At 40.8% G+C, this 21,326-nt stretch overlaps 2 protein-coding genes across 2 annotated transcripts in view; one reads left to right on the top strand and one right to left on the bottom strand.

Annotated features, from left to right (window-relative positions):
- Positions 1-2,712: 2,712 nt before the first annotated feature.
- LOC142663659 (proton channel OTOP2-like) lies at positions 2,713-11,786 on the bottom strand. Its single transcript, XM_075842411.1, has 6 exons — positions 11,383-11,786; positions 10,117-10,253; positions 8,735-8,793; positions 6,060-6,184; positions 4,935-5,899; positions 2,713-3,171 (listed from the first exon to the last, which is right to left on the bottom strand). Exons 1-6 carry the CDS (start codon positions 11,774-11,776, stop codon positions 2,986-2,988), a joined length of 1,866 nt encoding a protein of 621 aa, XP_075698526.1. The 5' UTR covers positions 11,777-11,786; the 3' UTR covers positions 2,713-2,985.
- Positions 11,787-19,311: 7,525 nt separating this feature from the next.
- Positions 19,312-21,326, top strand: part of SFXN3 (sideroflexin 3) — a 29,509-nt gene continuing 27,494 nt past the window's right edge. The window contains exon 1 of the mRNA XM_075841050.1: positions 19,312-19,417. The gene's annotated coding sequence lies outside the window, so the exon portion shown is untranslated. The remainder of the gene's footprint in view (positions 19,418-21,326) is intronic.

Here is a 21,326-nt window from a genome sequence, read left to right as displayed (position 1 = left end):
ATCACAGGCCAAGCACAGGCTGCAGCCAATCACAGGCCAAGCACAGGCTGCAGCCAATCACAGGCTGCAGCGGTCTCATGGACTGCGGCGTCATCCTGGGAGGTGGGGCCGGATGGCAAGAGAGGGACGCGTCACCAAGGCAACGGCCGGGAGCCCGGACTGGGGGAAGCAGGAAGTTCTTGGTAAGTATGAAAGTCTTTTTATTTTCACAGGTTGGTGTATATTGTGATCGGCATTCACTGTCGAGGGTGCTGAAAGAGTTACTGCCGATCAGTTAGCTCTTTCAGCACCTTGGACAGTGACGGGCCTCGACTACCTCATCTCTATGATGGCGGCTGCGTGAAAATCACGCAGCCGCGCATCATGACACACGGAGCTGTCAAATGCCTTTTGCGCGTTTAAAACGCAACAAGGCTGCGTATATGCAGTGCATACGCCATGCATACGCGCGCAAAACGCAGCGTTTTTTGCGCGCGCAAAACGCATACGCTCGTGTAAATGAGGCCTTAGGAGGAGTAAGATATCAATGTGTGTAGTTAAGGAATGAAATCTCCCATTCAAAAAAAGATTTCTACATGTAAAATATCTTTGGACTAAAGGTAATATAAGCGCAGAGTAGCTAACTTTTCCTATCCATTAGTTGGATTACAGTGTCTTGGATGAGTGACCCAGATCTAATGAATTAATCATGAGACTCCCACTAACATCTCAAGTGCAATGCATTCTCTGACACAAACACACAAAGCAACGATCCTAGGAAGTTACTATCAAAGTCCAAGACACATATACAATATTGCTTTCTCCGTCATGTGAGCTGTTTGCTGTGCTAGTTATTCAGGAAGGCTATATGGCCCACGCTATCACAGATTTCAGCTAAAGTTATAGGATGGGCGCATAGCCTGCTCCATTGTTATGTGGCAGTGGCATGAAGACAGCTTGAACAATGTTGGATTTGTTGTATAAACCTTGCAGTAAAGGGTATGCAACAATGTTATTGCTCAAATGTATCAAAATTAAAATATCTTCCGTTTTGAAATTTTTTACCATATTGTGTTTGCAGCTCCTATGCAGACCTGCTGCATGTGTCTGACGACAAATCTTGTATAGTGTGATCATGCTGTCATGCGTCCATCTTCCGAATGTACAGTATGTTAGCAAGAAGTAGGGGACATATGGAAGGGAGTATGATTGCAGGATCAGACTACGCAGGGTTTTGTTTGTAGTCTGTAACCATGGAGACACATAGGTCTGTATAGGAGTTGTATACATGCATTAGATCTACTAAGAAGATTGCATTGTATATATTTTTTTAATAATGGAATATTTTACTTGTGTAAAAATTCTTCTCAATATACTTTATTAGCAGCCAATGCTCCGTTCCTTCATACACCAGTGTTTAGCTCCTATTCCGCTCAATAGGAGCCATGTGCAGTTGTACAGATCCACTCATCCCTTAGTGGGGAATTGTTGGCCACTGAGATTTTTACATGTAAGCAAAGGGGTTTAGTGCTCCGTAGCAAAATATGAGAAAAATTTTAAAATAAATAAATTAATCAATAAAACATGAAGTACATCATTGTCATACTGTAGAGTATAAATAATCTTTTGGAGCTTGTGGAAGTTCCCAGCAGTTGCCCGGATTCCTCAGTATACTACATATTGCTGCTTAAAGCCTCATTCCACCACAAAAATTCATCTTTGTCTATCAGCACCCCTCGCTCCATACATATTACCACCTTTTTCCTACTTATCTTCATTCCAACCCATAGCTCAGACAAATGTCTTCCCAATTTATACCAGGACTGGGAGCTCTGGCTCCCGGCATCCCTGACAAAAAGCTGGTTTTGCCTGGGGAAGTTGAGGCCACTTCAGGGGAAATGTTGCATTAAATGGCGGACATTAAAAAAAAATGGCCAACCATGTAATACATGGACGACTCAAGGCCACTAGAGCAGGAGCAGGTCTTACAGAGAGACTATATGTTCTGGATCATTGCAGGGAGACCCTAAGCCGGGGACCCCGCTCCCCTCTATGGCATCTTTATCCCCCAATAGGAAATATAGACAGGGGATGTTTTCATGAGACTACCCATTTAATCTATTTTGGAACATGAAAACAGACCGTTTTTCATGTATATGAATGTACGTGTCGCGTCAGTGTAGCTCTGTCTGTCATCCGTTTTTGTTGTCTATTTTTCTCCTCTGCAAGCGCTTCCTAGTTTGATCCTTTTTTTTTTCTTTCTGCATGTCTTTAGCAACTGATATGTGAAAAAACTGACAGCACATGGATGTCGTCCGTGTTCTGTCAATTTTTTTTCACACACCCATGGTCTTTAATTGCCGAGCCTGGTCTGCAAAAACGGATCAGAATAGGACAAGCAGTGAATTTCTCACAATGAACACAAGCTATGTAAAAATACGCAGGTGCAAATAGCCCCATTGAATTGCATGGGTTGGTGTGTTGTGGTTTGTTAAAATGGACTAGACACTGATGAGAAATACGTTTGTGTGAACGAGGCCTTAGTGAAACAAAACAACATGGGCAATTATTTGTGGGAATAATTCTTCATACTATGTAAAACTTTAGTGTCCTAACTTTATTCATTAAAGAGCGCACTATAAAAAAAAAATGCATCAGTGTAAAGAAAATTACAAATACATTCCAATCAGCAATATAGAATAGGGAGCTTATAATAAAGTTTACCTGTTGCTGAAACGCCCCCCCCCCCCCCCCAAAAAAAAAAGAATATTTTTTTTTGCATATTTTCTCTTTTCATGTTGTATTGTACATGTTGCTCATTTTAAAATGATGGGAATTCAGTACGAAATATAGAGGAAAGTATAAAATGTCAGCATCAGAGTCCTTTTTCTCACAAAGTTTTTGCTAGTGATATAAGCAGCAGTCATCGTGTCAATATGTTGGGTGGCATAGTGTTCAGGAACAGGAATGTCAAGGCTTCAAACCAAAGTCATGGTGAGGGTGTTATCAGGCCGCTGCTTCACATATGTTACAATATGCTTCAAATAAGCTGGCCACCGAGTGCATGCGATAGAAGATTCCCAGCGGAAGAGAGATTTTGACAATGATCACCCAGAGCGTGAAGCCATAAAAAGACTGTTCTATTTGGCTCACCAAGTGTGGCCGGGTACCATAAGCGTATAAAATCCAGACCTGTGGATCAAGCGAAGCGATTATTAGTGCATACATGACAGATCACTAAAAGGACACAGAAAATTAGAGAGTTTAAAGAGTTATTTTCATCACATAAAATAATGAAAAATATCTAGGATATATAATTACTTTCTGATCGGTGGGGATCCGTCCTCTGGGACCCCCACCGATCCTGAGATTAAATGGGTTGCAATGCTATTTTAGCACTGCAGCCCCTTTAGAGTTTTTCCCTGCAGAGCTTCGATCTGGACCTCCGGATAGATTTTAAAGATAACATCATTAGAGGGAGCTTGAGAACTATGTCTATGCAGGGGATTTGGAGCTTTGTATCAGAAAAATGGAGCTCTGACTACTATAAAGGTATATTGAGAAACTAATCTGCACTTTTACAACATGGTGTAAAAAAGTGGACATTCACTTTAAGCATAGGCTATCAATTTGGAATCCTGGAAAACTCAATTTAAATACTCAGGCCTAGAACCAATAATTGGACAGTGCCCCCATAACAGTGAAGGCCACAGTGATAGCCACAGTGCACTCATAAGGCCTTGTTCACCTGACCCTAAAAAAACACATAAAAAACGCTAGTGTTTTTGCAAAGCGCTTTTTAAAGTACAGGCGTTTTTTTACATGTTTTCGGCGTGTTTTCTGCATGTTTTTTGGCCACGTATTTAGGACTCCCATTGACTTTGGGAATTAGGTGCGTTTTCGGCGCATTTCGGCGCCAAGAATTGACTTGATGCTTCTTTTTTTACACGTGTCGTATACACTGCAATGCGTTTTTCCATTGATGTGAATGGGAAGCTTAAATCATGCTTTTTTGACGCATTTTTCGGCACGTAAAATGCGTCAAATAAACGCTTTGTGAACAAGGCCTTAAAGAGACAGTTACATTGCCCCCATAATGACAGCACCAGAGCTCCCACAAGAGTGACATCAATGACATACCATGTCATAGATTTGAGAGAAAAAGAGACACATTACAGCTGGAGCTATCGTGGAATGTTGTGGCCCATTTATTTTACTTACATTAATTCTCACAATGTTAGGGGGCCACTAGCTGGTTTATTATAGGAATGACCCCACTATTCAAGCAGTTCTGTAATATATTAGTGTCAGTTCATGAAAGCTGAGCGAACACATTATCATTCAGGAGGAATTAACCCTTACTTAAAGGAGTATTCCCACCATAAACAATAGTGAGTTACGGAAACAGTGCAGCATAGCGAGCTTGGCTGTTTCTTTAATTACCAGTCACCTCTCCATTGATTCTTCTTCTGTATGCACGGGGCTCCTGTTCTGGAGATAGGTACAAGTTCTACAGGTGGCACCCACATCTATCAGACATTTATGGCATATTCTGTGGATAATCCATAAATGTCTAAGATGGGAATGCACCGCTAATTCATAATAATTATGATTTACACTCGGCCTGATTTTTAGAAACAATTTAAATGACATTTCAGTGAATTGTGGGGTTTCTAACAACAATGTGGTTGAATGGAGATTATGGTAGCGGTGCTGCCACCTACTGGTGTGTTTATATTTTCTAGTCTTTTTCTAGGCAAGCTTGTGCATATGGCTTACGTGGAACAAAATCTATTTTTAAACGAAACATTTTTTTTAAATGATATTATATATATATATATATATATATATATATATATATGCATCCATTTATGAATAGACTACTTTGGGTGCTGTATTTATGGTTTTGTACACCACACATCTTTGCCACAGTCCAGCCCTTACACTGCACTTACCGATATATTGTAACATATTAGCAGGATCGATATGTTCTGCAGAATCTTTCTTCTTGTTCTAAAAAACGGCACTTTGTTCTCTTCCTTAAACACCTGCCTGTTTTGGGGAGTTTCTGCCACATTGGCTCTAGACTGTAGATTCTTCGGCATATCTGTACACCGGTCCATCAACATTTTGGAGTTCTTTACACTTGCCCCACGCTCTGAGTTTAGGCTTGTGTTGTTATACTCAGCGGGCGAGGTGCTTGTTCCATGCTCTATGCTCTCATTATTAGCTGAAGTCTGGGATATAGAGTAGACCCATGCGTTGGACGCAGTGGTCTTATTCTGAGCTGGTCCAGAGTAGAGGGCTTCTGTGATAAAAAGATTTTGTCCAAGGACTTGCACAGTTTTACAGAGAGAAAAACATAGATCCAGGATGTAGAGGTTCCCTTCAATGTGTAGGAAAAATATGGCCACTAATGAAAAAACTGATACCATCAATGGACCACAAGAACTTCCCATAAGAAGAGTTATGTCTAGACTTCTGACCACACTCTTAGACATATCATCAAATCGAAACCCTTTCTGCAGCCTGCATGTTACAATGCCAGTTACAGAAGCAATGAACATTGCAGACAGGAGTACTGAATTGAACAAGTAGTAGATACGCAACGCCTCTGGAACAGTCCCGGGCGATTTAGCAAGCACGCCAAAACTAATCATGACTCCAAAAGTGGCTGAGATGGCAAATGCTCCCAGAATCAGCCCTACAAATGCTCCATTAATATGAAGGGTGCCTTTGCTGTGTCCCAAAACTGCTGCAGTACAACTTGTCTTCCCTGTGTTCTTCCAGATGACGTACAACATTGTAGAGGAGAAGAGACTGAACTCAATATTGAAAGGATGCAAGTAGCCCGCTCCTTCTGAGAAGATGTGGCACAGGTCTGTGGTGCAGACACAACTGTTTGTGGGTACCCCAGTAGCTGAAATGTGGACACAGATTACTTATGTTTTATTGTAGTAGTCACTTAACAAACACACAAAGGCAATGCTAATAAACAAAGACAAAGCTATAATAATAAAAAGAAGGCAGCAAGTCTATAGGCAAGGTTCCTGAAGGCAGTCCTAAAACGCCAGTCTTACGTTCCATGATGTTCATCTTCTTTTTCTGGATATCATAAATTTCCTGCAAGTGCTTCATAGACTCATCTAGGACAACACTCATCCACATTAATATATTTGTAGCTAGTGCATGCATTAGGCCGAACCTATGAGAGAAAAGGATGCCCATTACAGCAATTCAGTTGGGATGTGAAACTCACCATTTACTCACCTTTCTTCATTCCTGAGCTGACCCCAGCCATGACCTTGTCCATAGTGACAGGTGCTGCCCGAATATGTTGTTACGCAGGTCAATTACCTCACCCTGATGACATCATCAGGAGAATCTGTCCACACAAGTCTGCCGGAGTATTGTACAACAATGCACAAATAAATATTGGGCTGTTTGGTCAATAGCCGCTAAGACAGAATAAAGCATACTCATACTTATTCACGAGGAGAGTGATCCCCTGCCCCTCCCTGCCTCCTCTTGTTCCCCTCTAGCAAATGATTGACAGATTGTTGTATACAGATACACAATTATTGGTAAGAGTAGGGGAGGGGCATTCTTTATATTAATACAGTGGCTCAATATTTTTTTGTACTATTTCATATAATAGCCCAGTGGACTAATAAAAAAAATAATGTGTTGCCCTTAACCCACACATTCTTTCTCTGAGCTTCAGTATTCCGACTCCCGACTGCATCCTGACATCTGTTCCTTGGCTTCTGATTAAAGTACAGCCTCATGCTTGTCTCTTATAGTTCCAGTACCATCTTTGTCCCCTGGCTTAGGCCTCATGCACACAACCATATTATTGTGGCCACAATTTATCCGCGGTTTTGCAGATAGATTGTGGACCCATTCTTTTTTATGGCCCCATGTACACGACCATGATTTACACGGACCAGTGGAGGGGGCACAATTGTGGACCGCAAAAACTCAGGACAAGTTATTTTACGGTCCGCAATATCGGATTCACCAATGCTGGTGAATCATTGTGGAACCGTGAGTCCAGATGACACATGGATGCGTAGCAAGGTTTTTTTGCGGTCCAATGGACCGCTACGGACCCATAGATTTGCAGACCGCAAAACCAATGAGGTTGAGTGTATGAGGCCTTAACTTTTACCCCTAGTTGCAACTTTGGCTAGAATCAACTCACCTCTGATTTCAGTCCCTCCTGCTGTTGTCAAATCCTAGCACCAATTAGAGACTAAGAAAAATATTTAAATTAAATTAATATTTTTTTGTGTTCTATATTTCATCAGCAGTCTGTGGGAGTTAAATAATTGGGTATTGAATAATATAGAAATAGTCTAAATTGCTCCAGCATTTTGAAAATTAGCAGGGCAACTAGTGGAGTACGTCATTCTATAAAATAAACACACAATGACTCAACACAATGGTCTTTAGTTAAGATTCTGTTCACATATGTGCCATGGCTTCCAATTTTAAAACCGTAGAAATAACACTGTGCCGGATCCGCTGTTCGACCGATCCGAGTGTATGATGGACCTCATTGACTTATAATGGTTTCTATTGTCAGGGATCATTACCATGTATATTGTTTGAAAAATATTATCCTCACACATATGTATATACATTTCAGTTCTTTGTGTAATATACTGATATATATAACAAGTTCTTTGTTCATGTCGGACACACCTATGGAAGACACCGCCCCCCGGAATGCAAGAAGAGTGAGTCTGAGAAACTGGTGGGGGCTTGGGCACTCCCACATCTCTGGGGAGGAGGCATGTGTCTCTTTCTGTGTTTCTTTGTTCTGAATAAAAAGTTTTTCAGTCTTCCTCCTGACTGAGAGAGGGAAGCTGTACCAAACATCTCTGTGTGGTGTACTTTTCTCCAGGCATGCCTTCAGCTTTCAATTTACAGAGGTGGTTATTCGGTGTGAAATACGGACCTGACACTATCAGACATTTATCACCTATTAACAGGATAGTGGATAAATGTATGATTATTGGGGACCCCACCCCTGGGAACCGACCAATCGCTCAAATGGGGGTCCTGAGTCCCCTGTTCCTCCTTATCACGGAGTTTGAATTGAGCTGTGGCTAAGCATAGGGTTGACGGAAACAGCCGAGCGCTATACTATGGTGTGGATGGGTGATAAATGTCCTTGGTGGGAAAACCTTTTTAAGATCCTATATGCCAAAGAAAGGAAGGACGAAAATAATGTTGTTCTGGGACATATTGTCTTCAAGGCTTTACCTTTCACACCATATATATCTATTAATATAATACTATATGGTGGTAGGATTTTCCTGAATAACACAAGATCTTGATTTCTTAAATAAACCACCATAATTCTGCCATTTAACAGTTATATGTGCGGATTCCGGATTCCCTGCTTTTGATTGCTGTAAAACCCACTAACGTTCTGAAACATTCACCTTTCACTTACTGGGTCCAGTAGCCATGTTTTTACCACCTTCTTCTCTATTAGGAAGTTGCTGCTCTCAGTGTGTGAATCAACTAAACAGTCTAAAGTATGACACACCACCCAAGAAGAGTCAAGGACGCAGTACTATCTCTGCCTAAATCTTTACAGTGAGAAATTTCTATGCTTACATCATTTTATAGCCAAAAGTATGTATGCCCCTAGTAAACAACAACCACATTACACTGAAACCTAACCAGTAGCCATTGTAAGCGCATAATTTACTAAAGAAGGCAACCCTTTGGGTACTGTTACCTGTTCAAAGGTTGCTTCTCCTGTATACAGACTTTGGCATAAAATGAAAGTAGAGAGACCTGTAAGAGAGAGACAATTTTGAGGCTCTTGGAACATAAAACAGGTAAGGCTGGGTTCACACCTGCATTGGTGTGTTCCGTTGTTCTGCTCCGTCAGAGGAGCAGAACAAAAGAATAACAGAAGCAACGGTTCCGTTGCCCAACGGACACCGCCGGCGGCCAGAGGAACCCATTGACTTTAATAGGTTCCATCGGCTTTCCGTCAGGGTGTCCGTGATTTTACCGGAAACAATAGCGCAGCATCTCCGGTAATCTCGGCCGCATCTGCGATGGTGGACCCAGACGGGGCCTCCAACGCAGATGTGACCGAGGCTTAAGACAACAAATGTTGGTGGATTGAGACTTCTATTATCCCTCTAGTATTCCCAGTTTATTCCAGTGACTATTCATTATACTTATTTTATTATTTTTACTAATATTGATATTCATTTTCCATTTTTTTTTTTTTTTAGAGAAAATGGATTGATGTCTGAGAAATGGCAGTATGGCTTGGTTGTCAGTGGTAGAAGGTGGTATGTTTCATGCTCTGTGCTATACTATTATTTTTTTAGCTGTATGTTGGGAGCGGTACCGTACATTGGACTCTGAATCTTTCTCCCTGGGAAGGTCAGAAGGCAGTGATTAATTCACGTGTTCTATAAAATTATCACTTTGTATCTATTGTGTCACTCCCTCATCTCCTTTAGGCTAGGTCTCTAAGGCAGCATGGTGTCGCCAACGAGTCAGGGTAAAATGACAGGATATTGTACAATCGTTTCAAGGTTGCTTGCAACATTTTTTTTCTCAAAGAAACTCATTAAATGGCTTACGAGATGTAGAAAAAAAGGATCTATTTTTTTCTGGAAACATCGCCACTCTTATCTATAGGCTGTGTCTGGTAATGCAGCTCAGCCCCATTTACCTGGATAGGGTGAGGTGCAATATCAGACACAGTCCATGGACAAGAGTGGCGCTGTTTCTGCAAAAAACCTGATTCTTTTTTCTAATCCTGAATAACCCCTTTAAGGTAATTTCGTGGTCATCCTACAATAATACCGCTATGGATCCCTAGCGTTACAATGTGAGCTCTTGCTGGCAGAGTCCTCTCTCTTTTCATTTCATTGTTGGTAGATGTTTATTTTCTTGTCATTTCATATATGTACCCTGGTTGTAAAACCTGATAGAATATGTTGGTTATTTTTTTATCAAAAAAGTTATCTTGCTAAATGAAAGGGAAATTAATGTGTTTACATTATACTATTATTTTGGTTATTATCTCCATAGTTATCTATTTTTTCATTTCTAATAATTTTTTTATAGTATATGATTCTTGTTATCTCTCACCTGTATCACCGTGAATACAGCCTGAACAATAGGGAATGAAGTCACTAATACTGGGGTACATTGGTGCAGTTCATGGTAATATCCAAGTGTTAAGCAGTCTAGTACAAGTGTTGCCAGAGCAAAGAGACACAATCCACCTGCAGAAACATATTAGTAGCTGAGATAAAACTCCAGGCATAGTCACGGATAGGCTGAATTCATACTTAAAACTGTGTAATACTTAATTTCCCCCGTGGTGGCGCTGCAGGGAAACTGAACATTTACTCCAGTTTCCAGCACAGATTACAGCTGATCACCGGAGATCGCACAGTGGCAGTGGTCATCCAGTTATTATTCGGGTATCCTTCTAACAAAAAGGGGTTGTCTAAAGAGGACGACCACTTCAAATATAGTATATCTAGGAGGCACAAAAAATGGCATCAAAATAGATCATGACAGATCTACCAACAGATTCTATTTGCTTTGTTGGGACTCAAACTGTTGCCAAAGTGCATCAGTCTTCATTAGTTCTGTCGTCATCATTTTTGTATCATTTATCATTCTGCAAACTGATGTGAGTTTCTCCTAACTTCTTAAAGTCTATGTAAATCTTGGGAGAACATTTTTTAATTTTTTTAAATAAATGTACATATTTATTAATAAAAATACATTTGCAATTGACTTTTATTAAAAATTGTGTTTAATTTCGAGATGCAGCTTCTATGCATTCACTATACATAGATGTTGCATCTCTGCGTGAACAGCAGAATTAGTCAGTGAACTGCACTGACGGCTCGGCTGCCAACGCTTACTGTGTCCCTCTGATTCTTTCTATAACCCTATTACCGATCATATCTAAGTTGATCAACTTAGATATGATCGATAATAGGGTTATAGATGCATTAGGGTTCACATTGAAATCATTGGGATGTCCATGTAATGAGAAGCCATGCCGGGACCTCCAGACTGAGAGACGTTCTTTGTGGCCACTCTGGCTAATAGATGAGGTTCCAAAATAGAGGACCCCCATCTATTAACTCAAAATTTGGGTCCTAAATAGAGGACCCCCATCTATTAACTCAAAATTCTGTAATAGGGTAATTGAAACTCCTTTTAAATATTTTTATTTTTAAGGGTATCCAATGATTCTTTTATTAACCACTAAAGAATAAATATCCTCAAAGAAGAATTCAATGTTTGAAGTCTTCAGAGCTATGTTAAAATCACATTCCTAACATTCTGAGTACATAAATCATAAATTATTATAGCGGATAAGAATAGGCATACCTTTCAACCAGCTAGCTCCAGCCTGGTGATCCTGGTACATTTTAATTTTTTTGTTTTTAGAAGATGTCCATGCAAACCATAACATCCAAGCTGAGGAGGTCAACATGAGCACAGTGAGAAATCCCTGGACATTGTGTGTTTGGGGGTTGTGATGACGCATCTCTGCCAGGAGGACTGCACTGCCGAAGAATGTCAGGAGGGCCAGGTACAGTAACGAGAGGAGAATGGTAGTTCTTGGGTTGGCAGAGCGGTGCCAAGTCTCTTTCTCATTCTCTGAGCTGCTGATGCTAATGCTGGAAAACAGAGAATCCGGGGAACAAGTGGTGTCTCTGGTTGTTACATCTTGTGCTTGGAAAGTTGTACCTTCACTGGAGATTGCAGTTGTGTTCATCATTTCATATGTAACAATTGCTTTTGAGATAAAAACATGTTCAACAATAGGTCCAAAAAGTCTATTTAAACAACTCTATTAATCATCATTAAACATATGGGGGCATTATACTGTATTGGGGCAGTTAGGGGGGCATTATACTGTGGGGGCATTATACTGTGTGGAGGCAGCTATGGGGGCATTATACTGTGGGGGCAGCTATGGGAGCATTATATTGTGTGGGGGAACTATACTGTGTGGAGGCAGCTATGGGGGCATTATACTGTGGGGGCAGCTATGGGAGCATTATATTGTGTGGGGGAACTATACTGTGTGGCGGCAGCTATGGGGGCATTATACTGTTTAGGCATTATACTGTGTGGCGGCAGCTATGGGGGCATTATACTGTGGGGGCAGCTATGGGAGCATTATATTGTGTGGGGGAACTATACTGTGTGGAGGCAGCTATGGGGGCATTATACTGTGGGGGCAGCTATGGGAGCATTATATTGTGTGGGGGAACTATACTGTGTGGCGGCAGCTATGGGGGCATTATACTGTGGAGGCATTATACTGTGTGGCGGCAGCTATGGGGGCATTATACTGTGGGGGCATTATACTGTGTGGAGGCAGCTATGGGGGCATTATACTGTGGGGGCAGCTATGGGAGCATTATATTGTGTGGGGGCACTTATGGGGGCATTATATTGTGTGGGGGCAGCTATGGGGGCATTATACTGTGTGGGGGAAGCTATGGGGGGCATTATACTGTGTGGAGGCAGCTATGGGGGTATTATACTGTGGGGGCAGCTTTGGGAGCATTATATTGTGTGGGGGCAGCTATGGGGGTATTATACTGTGTGGGGGGCAGCTATGGGAGCATTATATTGAGTGGGGGCAGCTATGGATGCATTATACTGTGTGGGGGGGGCAGCTATGGGGGCATTATACTGTGTGGGGGAATTATACTGTGGAGGCAGCTATGGGGGCAGCTGTGGAAGCATCGATGGGGCTGTTGGGGAAGGTGGCTGGGCATAGGCACTCGCAGGGGTCCGGTGGTGTTGGGGAGGGATAGGGGGGCCCAAGCTGAATTCTTGCACCAGGGCCCAAGAGCCTTTAGCTACGCCCCTGGATATATACACACCATTTAACCATACAATCAAAACCACCTGCCTAATATTGTGAAGGTCTCCGTCATGCCACCAAAACAGCACCCTTTGAGGCACGGACCCCACAAGACCTCTGAAGGTGTCCTGTGGTATCTGGCACCAATATGTTAATAGAAGATCCTTTAAGTCCTGTAAGTTGTGAGGTGGGGATCTCCATTTATTGGACTTGTTTTTCCTGCACATCTCACAGATGCTCAATCGAATTGAGCTGGGGAATTTGGAGGTAAGTCAAAACCTTGAACTCTTCCTCCTCAAACCATTCCTGAACAATTTTTGCAGTGTGTCAGGGATCATTATCCTGCTGCAAGAGGCAACCACCAATAAGGAATATTTTTGCCATGAAGGGGAGTACTTGGTCTGCAACAATGTTTAGGTCGGTGATAGGTGTCAAAATAACATACATGAATGCCAGGACCCAAGGTTTCCCAACAGAACATTAACCAGAATATCACACTGCCTCTGCCGGCGTGTCTTCTTCTCATAGTGGATCCTGATGCTATCTCCTTCCTAGGTAAGTGACGCATACGCACCCGTCCATCAACATGATGTAACAAGAACATGATTTATCAGACCAGGCCACCTTCTTCCATTGCTCTATCGTCCAGTGCTGATGCTCACATGCCCTTTGTGGGCACTGACACCTTTCTATCATAGCCAGCAGTAACTTTTTCAGCAATTTGTGCTACAGTAGCACCTCTGTGGGATTGAACCAGATGGGCTAGCCTTCGGTCCACACGTGCATCAGTGAGCCTTTGACTCCCATGACCCTGTTGCCATCACCGGTAGTCCTTGCTTGGACCACTTTTGTTAGGTACTAACCACTGCATACCGGGAACACGCCACAAGACCTGCCATTTTGGAAATGCTCTGATCCAGTCGTCTAGCTATCACAATTTGGCCCTCGTCAAAGTCGCTCAGATCCTTACGTTTGCCTATTTTTCCTGCCTCCAACACATCAACTTCAAAAACTGACTGTTTACTTGCTGCTTAAAGGGGTTTCTCCCACACTGTTTACGTAACTCATGACCATATAACGTTTTTCTTGGTCGGAAAACACCTCATTCAGCTGCAACACAGAGCGGCTGAACGAGGTTTAGGGGGCCCCGTTCTGGAGATAGGTGTGGGTCCCAGAGGTGGGACCCGCATCTATCTGACATTTATGACATGTGCTGTGGATATGTCATAAATGTCCTTCATGGGAAATATATCCCACCACTTAGCAGACGCTATTGTAACTTCACCTGTCAGTGGTTTTAATGTTATGGCTGATTGGTGTATATATATATATATATATATATATATATATATATATATATATATATATATATATATATATATATAGAAAAATATCCCGCAGCACCCCGGTATACCAGAGTCCTGCGGGATTTCTTTCTATATACGGTCATTATCCTTGGATCAGGATTACCTTTCGGGCACCCATATCTATTTTGGAATTTATCTTTGAGTACTGCTTTTTTCTATTACTATATATATATATATATATATATATATATATATATATATATATACATATATATATATATATATACATATATATATACATATATATATATATATATATATATATATATATATATATATATATCCAAGAAAAATATATATATATCCTGAATACAATATACATACAATCCTATATTCCCTGTATACTGGGAGGCTGAGTATAAGGGTATGTTTACACATCATATTTTTGGCAGAAACTGTATCTGCAGCGGGTGCGTTAATTTTTACAAATTTCTGTGTTTGTGTAAGACTATCGCAGAAATGTTTGCAAAAAATCTGACACCCAAGGACATACCCTGACTATGCCATAACAACTGACAAATCAATGGCTGTAATCTAATTCTTCTTGCTTTTAAGACCTAATTACCATAATTATATTACATGAGATTTAAGTAGTAGTAAGTCTCCCCCTTTTAATTAGCCAATGATATTAAGACTACAATCATTTCCATTCCATGTGTACAGCAGCGTATATGAAAAACTGGCGCAGACTATTACATGGTTCTCTTACCTCATTCTTATATGTGAATGGTTTTGTTCTGCTGTATGTTCTGTGTCCTAGTGAGGTTATTACGGCACAGTCAGTTGACCTTATTAGAGATTACTAGATCTTGGAATAAGAGGAGGTGTTCTTACAATTTGAGACCACCCTTGACTGCGTGAGATCAAAAGACTGCCCGCTATTCATAATAAGGAGAAGGTAATGGTTATGACCTATCACTTACTGTAGCCATGAAGATTTATAATTCAAGACGGTATAATACTACTATACAGTGACTGAATATCACCAACCACCATAAACTGACTGAATAATATACTGCCATACGGTAACCCTATAGTATCCCTCTACAGTGAGTGAATAATACAACCATACTATGACTAAATAATACCACTATCACTGACTGAATAATAAACTGACATACTGTGACTATATAATACTGCCATACAGAGACTAAATAATACCCCCATACTGTGACTGAATAATACCACCTGATACAGTGACTAAATAATATCATCATACCATGACTGAATAATACCACCATACTATGACTAAATAATACCACCATACACTGACTGAATACTAATCTGACATATTGTGACTATATAATACTGCCATACAGAGACTAAATAATACCCCCATACTGTGACTGAATAATACCACCTGATACAGTGACTAAATAATATCATCATACCATGACTGAATAATACCACCATACTATGACTAAATAATACCACCATACACTGACTGAATAATAATCTGACATATTGTGACTATATAATACTGCCATACAGAGACTAAATAATACCCCCATACTGTGACTGAATAATACCACCTGATACAGTGACTAAATAATATCATCATACCATGACTGAATAATACCACCATACTATGACTAAATAATACCACCATACACTGACTGAATAATAAACTGACATATTGTGACTATATATTACTATCATACAGAGACTAAATAATACCCCCATACTGTGACTGAATAATACCACTACTCAGTGACTAAATAATACCACCATCACTGACTGAATAATAAACTGACATACTGTGACTATATAATACTGCCATACAGAGACTAAATAATACACCCATACTGTGACTGAATAATACCACCTGATACAGTGACTAAATAATATCATCATATCATGACTGAATAATACCACCATACTATGACTAAATAATACCACCATACACTGACTGAATAATAATCTGACATACTGTGTGTCACGATCACAGGGTATGTAGACCCACTAGGCTGCTCTGCCGTAGCGGAGAGACAGCTGGCCTAGTCACAGTCCATGCAAGGGTCTATAGTGGTTTGTAACACAAGGGTACCTGAAATATTCCAGACAGTGGCCGAGGCTTCAGCACGGATGGAGGTGGGTGCAGCAGCTTGCACCAGACGTGGTGGATAACACTGGAAGGGGTAGACGACACTGGACGTGGCAGAAGACACTGGACGTGGCAGAAGACATTGGACGTGGCAGAAGACAGCAGGTGCAGTAGGACACGACTTCAACCCTAATAAACTCAGGAACAAGAACACAGCACGGGATACAGGATACAGATAGCAGGGCATGGGTAACAACAGGAATGGGATAACACTAAGGGACCATTTGCAAGACTGACATGGGATACACTAACAACACTCAGGCAAGGAGTAAAGGGGCAGGGCCCTTCTTATAGTCCAGGAAATCATGGGCAGTTGATGATGATTTCCTCCTGTGCGCGTGCTGGCCCTTTAAGGCCAGGCATGAGCGTGCGTGAGCACCCAACGGGACACAGCCGGCCGGAGCGGAAATGAGTGCTGACGTCTCCTGGGAAGGAGATGCAAGCCAACGCTCACAGATCCATGACTGCGGCTGCCGGGGGGTGAGCAAACCCGACGGTCCGCGGCCATGGACGCTACACTGTGACTAAATAATATCATCATACCATGACTGAATAATACCCCCATACTATGAGTAAATAATACCACCATACACTGACTGAATAATAAACTGACATACTGTGACTATATAATACTGACATACAGAGACTAAATAATACCCCCATACTGTGATTGAATAATACCACCATACACTGACCAAATAATACCATCATACACTGACTGAATAATACCACCATACACTGACTAAATAATATACTGAAATACTGTGACTATATAATACTGCCATACAGAGACTAAATAGTACCATCATACCATGATTAAATAATATAGTGATTGAATAACATTGTGACACAATGGTTGTCAGGCATCATTACACTGCAAACTGGAAACAAGACTACAGTACTGATCAAGTGCAGGCAATCAGCAATAATTAAACCCAGTGATTCCCTGTCAAAGTCTTCTCTTATTCAAGTAACCCCCCCCCCCCCTGCCATTTCTTCTCCATCTGGCACAGACCATCATGAAGGATTCTTCCAGAAACTGTTTTCCGTACAGACATTTTAGGCTCCTCTATTTTGCAACACATCTTTCCTCTCTCTGGCAACACAACCCATACTCCCTGACAGTGCATACACTCACAAATGTTTTATATTATATTATATGTAAATAATACAATCTAAATTACAGTGCCCATAAGGGCTCATGCACACTTCAGTGAAATTCTTCAGTGTGCAATCCGTTTTTTTAACCCCTTCCCGCCGCAGTCCTTTTCAGATTTTCATTTTCGTTTTTTCCTCCCCACCTTCCATAAGCCATAACTTTTTTATTTTTCCATCGACATAGTCCTATGAAGGCTTGATTTTTACAGGACGAGTTGTAGTTTTTCGTAGCACCCTTTATCGTGCCATATAATGTACTAGGAAACGCGTCAAAAATTATTTGTGAGGTAGAAAATGAAAAAAACAGCGATTCCTCCATGTTTTTTTGCGCTTCATTTTTACGGAATTCACTGTGCAATTAAAACAACATGTTAACTTTATTCTGCGGGTCAATACGATGACGGGGATACCAAATATATATAGTTTTTTCTATATTTTACTACTTTTACAAGTAAAAACCTAAGTGTAAAAAATAAAATTCATTTTGTGTTGCCAAATTCCGAGAGCCATAACTTTTTTATTTTTCCGTCGATTAAGTGGTATGGAGCTTATATTTGTGGGATAAACTGTAGTTTGTAATGATACCATTTTGGGATACATGCGACATTTTGATCACTTTTTATTTAATTTGTTGTGGGAGATTAGGTGACCAAAAAATAGAGATTGTGGTGTTCACAATTTAGTTTTTTTTACAGCGTTCACCGTGCGGGTTAAATAATGATATATTGTAATAGTTCAGACTTTTATGGATACGGCGATACCAATTATGTATATTTATTTTATTTTTTTACTATGCTCTAGGGGGAAAATGAGGTTTTTTGAACTTTAATTTATTTTTATTTTTTGAAACATGAAAAAAAAAAACTTTTTTTAAAAAATGTTTACTTTTTTTATTAGTCCCCCTAGGGGACTTCAACCAGCGATCATTAGATATACAATACTAATGTATTGTAGTATATTGTGATTCTGACAGTCATCTATTAAGGGGCAGGGCTTAATAGAAGCACAAAGATGGCGGACCTGGGGGCCTTCATTCGGCCCCCAGGCAGCCATAGCAACCATCGCCACCCCGCGATTGCCATCCGTGTACGGTCCGTGTTTTGCGATCGTATAAAAAGTCACGGATGTGTGCATGAGCCTTCACAGACACAGTGTACTGTAGCAATACCAGCCACGCTGCCAGTGCTTGAAGACCCCCTAAGGCCCCCTGCACACGGCCGTGATTACAGGCATGGATGACCGCGGACAGTCACCTGCATTTACGGGCCGTACTCCCATTATAAAGTACGTAATATCAAAAAATAAGACATGTCCTAATTTTTGCGGGTCATTTCTACGGCCTGGACACCTCCTCATAAATATACGGGAAGCTGTCCGTGGGCAATAGAAATGAATAGGTCCGTACTTTGATCTGCAATTACAGTCCGTAATTGCGGATTAAAATGACGGCTGTGTACAAATTCAGCTTTTCTATCCTTGACATATTCAGCTCTGCTACATCTTCATATTTTCATTCCTGTTTCACTATATTATGCAATACAGGGAGAATATACTGCATTATTTCACGTGATATAGATACTTCACATGACAGCAGGCAGCAACTGGCCTCAGCCAGCTCCCTCTCTACTGTGAAGCTCTTATTCTTAGACAACCAACCATGAGTGCTCCCCTCCCCCTGAGTCTTGCGTGGTTTCCACTGACAGCAGAACGAGTTGAGCCAGTCACAGGCCGCCCTTGTGTTTATCTGTGCAGTATTGATTATACATTGGCTGTCCGCAGCGCAGGGAGGCATGATAGGCTAGGTTGTCCTCCCCTCCCTTATACAGTACAAGCATATGATGTCATTGAGAGGTCACTGCTATCACTGGATGCTGCATAGAATTTGACTTCTGAGCAAGGACGTAGAGAACCGTAAGTGTATATAGTGTATATAGTGTATATAGTGTATATAGTGTATATAGATTATATAGTGTATATAGTGTATATAGCATTCTATGCAGCTTGTGATTATAGCATCGGCTTTAGCTGCAAAGAACATTTGATGTTTAGTATAAATATTTATATTATCTGTACAGATAGCTAAAGGCAACATTGTTTCTAAATTGCGGGCACTGAAAGGGTTACTGTTTAGTAGCACATAGAAGAGGATCTAGTAACAATAGGGCGAGTTATTTTTGGTAAACCAGCGCTCTGTCCATTCTTTCCTGGAGCACTGTAATTCCTTGTGTTGTTCTCGACAAAGGGATTAAGCCGGGCAGTTCAGCTGCTCCAAGGCATTCATAATGAACGTTACATCTGTGTAGAGAGGCGTAAATGTTCCACAGCAAAAGTGCCAATGTTCTATCTATCTATCTATCTATCTATCTATCTATCTATCTATCTATCTATCTATCTATCTATCTATCTATCTATCTATCTATCTATCTATCTATCTATCTATCTATCTTTGTCCAATAAGAGACAGCACTCCAATTTGTGATAGGAAAAAACGGCTTTTTATTAGCCCCTGTGCGACGTTTCGGCTCTTTACAAGGAGCCTTTCTCAAGCAACTATCTATCTATCTATCTATCTATCTATCTATCTATCTATCTATCTATCTATCTATCTATCTATCTATCTATCTATCTATCTATCTATCTATCTATCTATCTATCTATCTATCTATCTATCTATCTATCCTTGGTCCACCTTCCCGTAAGACTTCCACTGCTACATGAAAGATGATATACTCTGCATTCTCTTGGATGATATACTCTGCATTCTCTTGGATGATATATACTATAACACCGCTCTTGTGATCCCAAGAAGTATTTTCAAGAGACCGATTGCTATTTCCCTGCTAGTCATTAGAAATAGGTTTATGAGTTTAGGGTTAAAGTTTAGGGTCATTTTCTTCTTGACAGTAAGTTAAGCTAGGTTTGGGCTTGGTTAGTGTAGGCTTTGGGTCATACTGATAGTAGAGTAGGGTATGCCGAGTGGAATGTTCCTGATAGAGTATAAGGGTACATTTGGGTTAGTGGTTTATTTAGATTTGCAAAACCTTACTCAAAGCCTTATTCTAACGATCGTGTGTCAAATCGGCAGTTTTTCACGGCCGATTCGCACCCATGTGGGACCCGTTTTCATGGGTCCCTTATAGACTTGAATATATTGAGAGATTCGTGAAAACAGACAAAAATAGGATATGTCCTATTCTACACGGGCCCTTCACACGGCCGTGTGAACAGCCCCATAGAAATACATGCAGCCGTGTGATGGCCGTTAAAAAAACCCTAACCATAGTGGCACATTGGCTTTCTCTGAATATAAAATATATACAGTATATGCTTTTGAACATAGATACTGGTATACTTAGAGGTAAATATGTCTCTTAGGTACACAGGGAGCCGTGTGTGTGTGTGTGTGTGTGTGTGTGTGCGCGCGCGCTTACATACAAGCTAATATAATATATACAAATGTATATAATATATTTGAAACCAAAAAAGTTCTCCTTAGTAAGACGTTCTCCGCTGTACTAGCACTTTTGCAGTTAGGGTGGGGTCTTGGCACCACTGCTGAGTCAAATTATCTGAACGAAAAACAACATGTTCCCCATGACTAAATCTACTCAGTAGCTTGCAGTTCCCTTTTAGTCTCTCTGTAATGTTCTTCCCAGTGCAATGAGTCTAAAAGTTGTAACACAATGTTGTATACTGCGTTCTCTGCCTGTATGTGGAGATATTTGTATTTCAGGCTATTAGAACATAACGACGTCTGAAGAAACGTTATTGTCTTCCTGCCTTTGATGTCTTGTATATTTTACAAACAAAGGATTTTTCA

The sequence above is a fragment of the Rhinoderma darwinii genome, chromosome 11 (genome assembly GCF_050947455.1).
Source record: "Rhinoderma darwinii isolate aRhiDar2 chromosome 11, aRhiDar2.hap1, whole genome shotgun sequence".
Taxonomy (NCBI): Eukaryota; Metazoa; Chordata; class Amphibia; order Anura; family Rhinodermatidae; genus Rhinoderma; species Rhinoderma darwinii.
Note: the sequence above shows the minus strand (reverse complement) of the source record. Positions and strands in the feature narration are given on the sequence as shown.

Bases quoted from the DNA above. Each gene is read 5' to 3' on its own strand.
- LOC142663659 (XM_075842411.1), bottom strand. From the start codon at position 11,776: ATGATGAACACAACTGCAATCTCCAGTGAAGGTACAACTTTCCAAGCA. The intron at 10,254-11,382 runs GTATGCCTATTC...ATGTTTCTGCAG, and splicing joins TGGAGCTAGCTGGTTGAAAG to GTGGATTGTGTCTCTTTGCT. The intron at 3,172-4,934 runs GTAAGTGCAGTG...CTTGATCCACAG, and splicing joins TAATATGTTACAATATATCG to GTCTGGATTTTATACGCTTA.